General features: G+C 38.1%; 1 protein-coding gene across 1 annotated transcript in view; it reads left to right on the top strand.

The window, feature by feature from the left end:
* The first annotated feature begins 723 nt into the window (after window positions 1-723).
* Window positions 724-10818, top strand: part of SCMH1 (sex comb on midleg homolog 1 (Drosophila)) — a 150229-nt gene continuing 140134 nt past the window's right edge. Inside the window, exons 1-2 of the mRNA XM_012646762.1 lie at window positions 724-745; window positions 10325-10454. Coding sequence (XP_012502216.1) covers window positions 10442-10454 — 13 coding nt within the window. The 5' untranslated portion in view covers window positions 724-745; window positions 10325-10441. The remainder of the gene's footprint in view (window positions 746-10324; window positions 10455-10818) is intronic.

Raw genomic sequence — 10818 nt, forward strand, 5'->3', positions numbered from 1 at the left:
AATCCTCTTACTATGCTGCTGAATTTGGTTTTAGTATTTTTTGAGGATTTTTGCATTCATAAGGGCTGCTGCCCATTTTTTTAAATTAAGGTTTTATTGAAACACAGCCATGCCCATTCTTTCTGTATTGTCTATGGCTACTTGCACGTTTCAACAGAGGCCACATGGTCTGCTAAGCTGAAAATATTTACTATCTGGCCTTTTCTGGAATAAGTTTGCCAACCTCTGAGTTAGATAAGTAACTCTCCTTACTCTGGCTCTACCCTACCCAAAAAACTTCTGATTCTCATTTGGTTGTCTGTGTAGTGTACCTTTAGAGTCGAATGGCCCTGGTCATGCACCAGTGAATATTTTAGGTCACATGGCAGTTATATTTCTCACAGTAAATTAATAAATTAGCATTTTAGTTTATCCATCATTGTTTAATTACGTAGAGATCTGCCCTCAGGAGTCTGTTCCATTTTTAATAGAATCAGAGTTCTGAACACACAAAAGTTGAGGGAATGATGCTGGAAATTGGAAACCTAAACAAATTGCTGCCCTTGGGCAGCCCTGTGTGGGTATCCAGCCAGCTGCTTCCTTTGATAAAAACCTAATTTCACGGCATGTCTCCTTGGATCTACAGTAGTTTATATTTCTACTTTTTTCTATCTTTTGCTTTTAGATTTCTTCATCATGCTGAGGAAGAACAATTTCCTATTTCATATAGCAGATGGTACCATGCAAAAATCATCTCCTTGAAAAGGTCAGAACCTGTATTTATACATAGTAGAACTAGAGAGTTGTTCTCTATTAGGCTGTGTATGAATGTATGTGTCACAAAAAACAATTAGAGTGAATAAAAAAATCCTACTCTTTTTTGCCAACTTATCCTGTGATTTTAACAAATCCTGTGTGTCATTTATATGGCTCTTTATAGTTTGCAAAGTACTCTTCATGTAATTATCTCATATATTCTTCACAATAATCTTGTGAAGAAGGTACTATTATTAATCCTGTTTTATGGAAACAGTGACGGGTTAAGAGACGTACTCAGAATCTTGAACTGTTAATCGAAAGACCTAGTGCCAGATCTTTTGCCTATAAATGCTACCCTCCTTTCTACATCACAAGTTCATAATCAGTATCAGAATTTAGTAGACATGTAAGTATGCAAGCTGTATGAGCATTTGAAATAATGTATGTAAAAGTCTATGAAAAAGCTTCCAAGCCCTTTTATGGATGTAAAGTATCAATAATAAATCAGATCTTGACATTGAATGTCTAACATAAAATCTTTGGGATGATACCAGGGTCCTCAATGTATAATATACCATTGGCTTAGTATGTGAAACAAGGTTCTTCACAAGTTGCCTCTTACCTACTTTTCTAGCCTCATCTCACTCCGTTCCTATCATTTGTCTCTAGTCCTACCTCTTTTCATCTATGATAAATGGATAGCTGTTGTTCAGACACTGTCCATTTCCATTTCCGTGTTCAGTTCCATATAATTAGGAAGAGAATTTAGGATACTTTTGTACAATATTCCCATTGCCTAGAATGCCTATTCATCTTTCTTCTGACAATCCCAGGTCAACTTCATCTCCTCTATGAAGTTTTCCTTACCCCCCCCAGGTAAGTTAACCATTCCTTCCTGTTTTCCCAGAGCACTTTGTACACGAATCTCTGTTATAGCAAAAATCACATTATGATTGTATGTTTGAATTGCTCTCTCTCCTACTAATCTGTGAGTTCTTTGTGAGCATGGGCTGGGACTTATTTGTCTTTTTGTCCTTAACTCCACATGTTACTACTAGGCTTAGATACATTTCGTTAGTAGGCTAAGATACATTTTGTTTAATGAATAAAATAACAACAACAGTTCTTTCCTTAAAGGATCTGTGCATTATTCTAAGTGGGAGACTGCCCACATAAAAATACCTAGAAGCATATATATATATATGTAAAACAATATAGTCTGTACTTGAGGTAGAATAGGGGAATGATCAGAGCCAAGTGGAGTTATTTAGAGAAGGATTCCTCTAGGTCAGTGGTTAGTAATCTATGGTCCACAGGCCAAATCCTATCTGCCACCTGTTTTTATTAATAAAGTTTTATTGGAAGGTAGCCACGTTCATTTGTTAACGTATTATCTATGGCTTCCTTCATGCTACAGTGGCACAGTTGAGTAGTTGCAACAGAGACCATATGTCCTATAAAACTGAAAATGCTTACTGGCCCTTTACAGAAAAAGTTTGCCAACCCCTGCCTTTAGGAGATGGGTTTTGATTATGAAAAGAAGAGGAACATGAATTGATGCAGCATGAGCATGATAATGCAATGAAAACCAGCCATAGTAGTTGTAGATATGGTACGTAAGAAAGTTCCATTCTGATCCAGTTTATCAGAGAGAGCTATGCTGAAAAGATGAAATGTCAAGAATGCTTTGGATTGAGAAAAAGGGAGCACAGAAATCTAATGGAAAGAAATGCATCTACCCAAAAGAGCACAAAACATTCTATGATAAAGACGTCTGCAACCGAATGTTTAGGGCAGCACAATTCACTATTGCAAGGATGTGGAAACAACCCAAGTGCCCGTCATTCCATGAGCGGATTATTAAAATTTGGTGTATGTATACAATGGAATATTACTCAATCATAAGAAACGACAGTGATCTAGAACCTCTTATACTTTCCTGGATTAAACTTAAGCCCATTATCCAAAGTGAGGCACCACAAGATCGGAAGAATGGGCTCGCCCATCAAATTGGTACTAACTGATGAACACTAGGGTGCTCACCTGGCAGTAATATTCTCCAGGGATTAGGAGGATGGGGGGGTAAACCCGCAACTAAAGGACACGGGGAGCATTGTAGGGGGGAAGGGCATGCCTTTAACCCTCGCTTGGGTGAGGCAAAGACATAAAGTGTAACCGTAATTTTGTACCCTCATAATACGCTGAAATAAAAAAAAAAAGAAAAAGAAATTGTCAAGTAAACACCTTGGACCTATAGTAAATTAGTTTCCTAAGTAGTAGCAGGGTATGATGATGATGCAGGAAAAGGAAGCAACAAAACAAATTAACATTGACTGAGTGTCTGCTATGTGCTAGGTACTGTTCTTAGTGCTCTCTGTGTGTTTGTGTGTTGCCTATTGAATCCTCACAACTAAATGAGATAATTGCTATTATTGTCCTTATTTTGCTGATGAGGAAACTGAGGCACAGAGGGTTAAGTTACTTGGCCAAAATTATACAACTAGTAAGTGATAAAACTAAATCTGAACCCAGGCATCCAGCTGCAGAACCCAGGCATCTGGAGTTCCCTAAAAGAAAAGGGGAAACCTGGAAATATTTGGTAAAAACAGCCTTAAGCTTGGAATAAGGTACTTAGTCCAAGTACTTAGGAAGTGTGCTGTCCCAACATGGTAAAGAGAAAATGAACAGACAGTAAAAGAGTAATATTGGGAGGCAGATTGTCCAATTGCAAGAGTATACTATGGATTAGGCAGAATAAGAGGAAGAAGGAAGGAGTACATTATATAGTAAGACATGTTATATATTTAGTCATTGAGTTTAGCCTTGACAAGACCAGAAAGCAGTTAACTTTCCTTGCACACATGAAAGCTGTCTTAATATACCTGATGAGCTGCCATATCCAATTCAGATAGAGATTAGCAGTGACTTTCAAGGAGGCAGGGGGCGTTCAAAGCCCACACAAAAACGTGCATACCTCTGTACCCAAGTGTCAGGTGTCAAATCATAACACACACCATTCCCTCTCATTCTGTTTTGTCCCCTTAAGGGGACAGTTTCTGATCCAACTCTGTATGACTGCTGTGATAAACATTTACCCCTTTGGACCATTTTTTAATGTACGTATATCGTATGTGTGTTAAAGTAATACATATGCATTTTGAAAATTTTGCCGATAGAAATATACCAAATGAAAAGGGAAGTTTCCCTTCTGTCACCATCGTGCTCTCTGAAGAAAACCTCTATTAAAAGTTTGGTTGTATATGAAACCATTGGTATTGATGGAAGTGTGTTGGGATTCCCTCAGTATTATTCAGATAGAAAAAAACATTGAGAATTATTCCCCCAAGGCCAAGATCCATTGCCAAGAATGGAAGCAACTTCCCAGGGAGGTATGAGATCTTTATCACTGGAACTATAAGCAAAGACTTGGTAGGAATGTTCGAAAAAAGATTGAAGCATTGGCTAGGGTTGGTAGGATTGGAGATAGGGAGAGGAGGAGGCATTAAACTAAATGACTTTTAACATTTCTTCCAAACCTATAATCCTATATTTATACCAGTAGACTGATTACCAAGGACAAAGAAAAGACTCCAGTGTGACTTTGACATGGTTAACTTGAATGGAGAACAAAGTGATATAAGAGAAGGAGAGGGGGAAGAAAGAAAAAAAGGAAGGAATATTGAAAAGACGAAAGGAAAGGAAAGGAAAGGGAAGGGAAGGAAAGGACAGGGCAGTTCCCACTGTCATACTGATGGAATGAGTGGGAGAAGTTGTATTATAAGTGACTGGGTGTTGGGAAACAGTGCCATACCTGCCCGTTATAGGAAATAAACTATGACTTATATGTTATGCATAGCAAGTAGAATCAATAAATGTTTATATTTGTCAAAAAAAAAGTGATATAAGAGAAAATCCAATGTATAGAATCTAAATTTACAGAGCAGATTACTTTGCAGTGAACAGTGAATTTATTTTGATAAAGATTGCTTTTGACTAACCAGCCATCTTGGTGTACTCAAAATACACTTTTTTTTTTTTTTTTTTAAATTCCCTTTACACTTAACTTTTCAGGACTGTGCTTACTGGGTAAAATAAAGCAGGCACACATTGTTCATTATATCAGAGAAGGAGGATATTTCAGATGATCTGCCAAGTTATGTTGTAGTTGATATGGAAGAAATAATTGAGCTGGGCCCTGTCACTATTGCCCATAGACTCACAATATGATAGAACTTAAAAGGGACCTTAGAGATAGGTATGTAAAGTACCTACCACATTGCCAGTAATGGTACATGAAGAAACAGAAGAGAGAGATGATGAGAAGGGAGAGAGATGATGGTGATGATGCTGTAGTCATTTCTTCTGCTCCCATGTCACACTTGCGTAAGCCTTCAGAGAGAGAAAGTTGGTATCGTATATATGTGTTTACACACACACATACTGTCCATGCTGCAAAACCTGAAGTTTCACAGTGTTGTTTTTAATGATGAAACCAGAACTCAGATTTGGAATCTCAGATCTGGAAGGGACTTTAAAGGTTATCCAGTCCAGCCTCCCTCTTTCTCCTAATGATTTAATATCTTCAACAAGAAGTTGTCTTACCTCTGCTTCCATACCCTCAATGATGGCAGATTCATACCTTTCCTTCCCAGAGTGCTTTTCCCACTTTTGGATACCTCTGACTGCTGGAAAGTTCTTCCTAGTAGGACACTGAAGCCATCTACCTGTAGCTTCCACCCACTAGTCTTAGTTCTCTCCCTTGAGGTAATATTGAACAAGTAGAGCAAATCTCTTCTTTCCCCTGTGTGAAAACCCTCCAGATATTTTCAAACAGCTCTCATGTTTCCCCTGAGTCTTGTCTTCTCCTGCTTAAACTTCCCTGGTTTCTTAAAGCCTCACTCTCCTTGTTGCTTTCCTTTAAATGAGATGGTGTATTTTTATCTCATTCAGAATATAGGACCTAGATTTGAACATAAAACTCTACTTCCAATATGTTCTGACTGGCAGAGAGTGGAGCACTGAGGACTGTCATCTCTCTTACTCCAAATACTGACTGGAATAATAATGATTAGGATAGTGATGATGCCTTACTTATTTCATGACATTAGCTCCGTATATGTCTGCCAGGAAATATGATGTGGTACCACAGGAACCATTAAACTTCTTCCCTGTTCAAGAAGCATGAGCCAGAAGCATTCTAAAAAGCATCAGCTTCTCTTGTGCTCTGTATCATACCTCTGTAAGCCTCTGGAAATGGTAGACATTATGCATAGTTGAAATCTACAAGGACCACCTGTAGGACAAAGGGAGTCATGGCCTCTGCATTTTCATTAGCCATTCACTGCTAGCTGCCTTGCTTGTTGAAGGAAATTTTGGTGTTCTTTGGGGTTCTTCTCTTTATGTGCATGCACAGAGATGTGTATTATTAGTTGCTACAAAGCAAATGGAGGGAAGGACAACCGCCAAGGAGAGATCTGCTCCATCTTCATTGTTCTGCTACATGGAGGCGACAGGATTTATTGTAATCTTTGAGAAAGGGATTGCCTAGTTTGCTTCCCCTTCCCCCTCTTCTGATGGATCATCCCAGAGGAGTATTACATCTCATCATACTCATCTCCTAATAAAGTAAAAGTAATTGAAGGAGAGCTGCAGGCAGAGAATCCGTTCAATCAGCTGAGATACACTAGGAATACTTGCTAATAAGAGAGAGTGGCTAATCAGTGGCACCAGACCAGACCAGTCCCCTGTCTATGTCCTGCCTCCATGTAACTTGTCCTCTATGACCACAGTGAGCAGATGTTCTGCTTCCACCTTTTCCATTTTAATCTCTGCATGTATTGGCATAGGATTATAGTTTCTCTAACACTGAAATAGTTCTGTCCTTTATGGATTTTCAGAAGTACATTTGGTACATCTTTTTTCTGTTTTCCAGTTTCCATTTCTGAGGGAAACATTCCCCCTTCCCCATTCCCTTCCTCCCTATCTCCTCACCCCACCCCTTCCCTCTTATCCGTATGTGCATGCAAGCTTGCATTATTTCTTTTGTATTTTCCAAGCTCTATGAATAAAACATGGTACCTGTGAATATCTTATATTTGATCTAGTTTTACCTCTTTAAATCCCACACTGTGCCTAATCTTATTCAATATCCAGGTCAAGCTAATAGGCATCAGTGTTTCAGTTTTTACTACAGTAAAATGAGTAGAATATCCACATTCATACATGGTTATAGTGTTCCCTAAGCTGAGCTATTTTATGTTAGAAGTGTTTGTAGGGTTTCTTTTTTTGTGAGTTTTTTGGGGGGGCCAGTGGGAAGGTCAGAGGCAATGTAGTTAAGAGCATAGTTTTTGTTTAAATCCTTGCTTTTCTACTGACTGTAACCTTTCAGAAAGTTGATCAACCTTTCTGTCATTTCCTCATTAATAAAAAGGGGTAATGATTCCATGCTAAATGGTGAATATTTGACAAAATGGTGTCATAGAATACTTAACAACACAATATCTGGCTCATAGTAAACATTTAAGATTGGAACTGGGCATGATGGCGTGCATCTGTTATCCAGCTACTTGGGAGGCTGAGGTAGGAGGATCGCTTGAGCCCAGGAATTCAAGCTATGATTACACCACTGCACTCCAGCCTGGGTGACAGAGCAAGACTCTGTCTCTTAAAAAAAATTAAAAAATGATAGTTATATATTGTTAATAATTACTATTACTATTATTAATATACAAGTGATAATTTATAACTGAATTTTTTCTTAATATCTTAATATATGAGGAATTCTTTCTACTTTTACTTGCTTCAAGGGGTGGCCTGTTATGATTATTTTACCACATTTTGAAAGGATACTTCCATAGCCTTGTAGATTTTTCTACTACATATTATCCTTTTTTAAAGGATTTCCAGAAATGACAGAATCATTACATTCTCCATATCTGCACAGTGCAATACAGTAGCCACTACCACATGTGCCTCATTAAATTTAAATTTAATAAAAATTAAATACAATTAATAATGCAGCTCCTCAGTTGCACGAACTACATTGCAAGTGCTGAATAGCCACATGTAGCTACTCATTGAACAACAGGGATATAGAACATTCTGTTATCACACAAAATTCTATTGGACAGCACTGCTTTAAATATTAGTAGTCTGTGCTTTTTTCTCAGAAATCAAAGAGGATGTGTGTGTGTGTGTATATATAAATTTTTTATTTTATTATGTTTTTTAGAGATAGGGTCTCGCTCTTGCTCAGGCTGGTCTTGAACTCTTGACTTCAGGTGATCCTCCTGCCTCAGCCTCCCAGAGTGCTAAGATTATAGGCGTGAGGCACCACGCCTGGCCAGAGAGGATATATTTTCTAGAGTGTTCCAGAGACTGTTCTCTTAATGTTTCAGGTCTTTGAACATCCATTTTGAGAATTCAGGTTACTCTTCTTATTCCAGTCCCTTAATGTCATTACTGTCTTTTGGAATAAATAGAGGTACTTTCACTTCCCCCAAGAAGATAGTACTACCATAATTTTTAAAGGTCCCATTCAACAGTAAGAGGAAATCAAAGGAAGAAGAGGCAAAGTAGAAGTAATTCTAGCAGATACTCTGTAGTTACTTGAATTGTGAAGAGTACAATGAATCCTCAGGGGCTAACTAGTAACAGGAAATTGTAATTTTGTTTTTGTTTTCATTTTAAGGGACAGGGTCTCATCTGTTGCCTAGGCTGGAGTGCAGTGGCACAATCATAGCTCACTGCAGCCTCTAACTCTTGGGATCAAGCGATCCTCCTGCCTCAGCCTCCTAAGTACCTAGATCCCATCTCTGCAAAAAAAATTTTGTAGAGACAGGTTCTTGCTATGTTGCCCAGGCTAGTCTTGAACTCCTGGCCTCAAGCAATCCTCCCTGCCTCAGCCTCCGAAAGTCCTGGGATTACAGGTGTCAGCCACCACACCTGGCCTATGGTTGTTCTTTGTTGTTGTTGTTGTTGTTGTTTTTGGTAGGTACTTTGTGCTACTCAGGGTCTGAGTTATCCCTATGAGGGATGTAGTAAAGAGCAACTTTTTCTTTAATAATCCTTGTTATACATCATGGACTTTTAAGGCCATTTTGTAATTTATTCTTTACAGCAACCCAGTGAAGCAAGTAGCATTGGGATTATTGCCGTTTTACTGATATGAAAACTGAGGTTCAGTTCCCTCAAGTTAGTTGCCCAAAGTCTTAAAGGGAAAATAATCTTTAATGGAAAATAGAGTTGAGATTCAAATCAGGATAAAATTTTAACTTCAAATTCAACATTTTTATTTTGGTTTTGCTCTGCTTTACCGCTACTCAGAGTGTAGCGAAGGAAAGAATGAAAGTTCCTTTTTTTTTTATTTTTATTTTTACATTTTTTTTATTTTTTATTTTTTGAGACAAAGTCTTGCTCTGTCACCCAGACTAGAGTGCCATGTCATCAGCCTAGCTCACAGCAACCTCAAACTCCTCAAGCGATCCTCCTGCCTCAGCCTCCAGAGTTGCTGGGACTACAGGCATGCCACGCCCAACTAATTTTTTCTATTTTTAGTAGAGACGGGGTCTTACTCTTGCTTAGGCTGCTCTCGAACTTCTGAGCTCAAGTGATCCTCCCTCCTCTGCCACCCAGAGTGCTAGGATTAAAGGCGTGAGCCACCGCGCCAGGCCAAGAATGAAAATTCTTTAGGAAAACTGAGGTCCTCTTAAAGAATTGCTAATGTGGTCTCATTTGTCCTGTGACCATGTGCTTGGGCTGCCATAATAAAATTCCACAGACTGAGTGACTTAAATAACAGAAATTTATATTCTCAAAGTTCTGGATGCTGGAAGTCCAAGATCAAGTTGCCAGCAGGATTGGTTTCTGGTGAGGCTTCTCACCTTAGCTTACAGTTGACATCTTCTCTCTGTATCCTCACATGGCATTTTTCTCTGTGCCAAGAGAGAGATATCTCTCATGTCTTTTCCTTTTCTTTTAAGGACACCAGTCCTATCATATTAGGGCCCCACCCTTACAACTTCATTTGACCATAATTACCTCCTTAAATACCCTGTCTCCGAATATAGTCACACAGGGAATAAAGGCTTCAACATATGAATTGTGGTGGAGGGGGGAATACAATTCAGTCTATAACACCATATTAATGGGTTTTTAGTATCTTTTGATTTTCTGGGTTAACGTGGTTTGTTGGAAACTATATTTATATTTAGTATTTGCATGGGACCCAATATCCTCTGTTGGATATGTGCAAATATCTGCATTTTTTATTTCTATGATATAGAGGCTTAGTTAAATTCCACCTGTAGTACACACTATATTATATAGTACTATTATATATTATTATATATACTGTATAGTACTTACCTTTCAACTCTGAGATATTGATAGCAAAAAAATTGTATCTAAATGTCCTAACTTTTGTAGTACTTACCTTTCAACTCTGAGATATTTTGATAGCAAAAAATTTGTATCTAAATGTCCTAATTTTCTTATAATGTAGCCCAGTTTGTTAATAATTGCAGATCTCACTACTTTACAGGGTAATAAGTATTCATCTCCTCTCCCCCCTCCCCCTATTTTACAGATGGAGAAATTAGCATACAGAGAAACTGACTTCTCAGAGGTCAGGGCAAGGTATTGGTGGATCCAGGGATAAATCCCAAACCTCTTAACTTCTTGACCAGTTTTTAGACCATTGACTATGCAGCCTAGTGGTAAGTATCTTATTATCCTATCCTGGAGGTAAAAGGGATTAAGAGACCTATAGCAAGGACTGAATTTAAGGAATTCTTCATTACTAATTAGATCATTCATTATCCTTTTCTTTATAGCTATGATGTCATTTGTGTCATTAGCATGAATTTTCCAAGTTGGAAGAGGAGATTTGACGTTTTTTAAAAATACCTAAAAATATTTCTGTAACAGTGTGACCACATTAAGAGGGTTATTATTATAAAAGAAAGAAAACCCTATGTCAGGCACATGCTAGACACTATATATTATTACCTCACTTAGGTGTCTTTGAAACTGTCATTTCTGGAAGGTATGAATTTTTGCCATTTTTTTGGTAACTGTTAA

The sequence above is a fragment of the Propithecus coquereli genome, unplaced genomic scaffold (genome assembly GCF_000956105.1).
Source record: "Propithecus coquereli isolate 6110/MARCELLA unplaced genomic scaffold, Pcoq_1.0 Scaffold249, whole genome shotgun sequence".
NCBI lineage: Eukaryota > Metazoa > Chordata > Mammalia > Primates > Indriidae > Propithecus > Propithecus coquereli.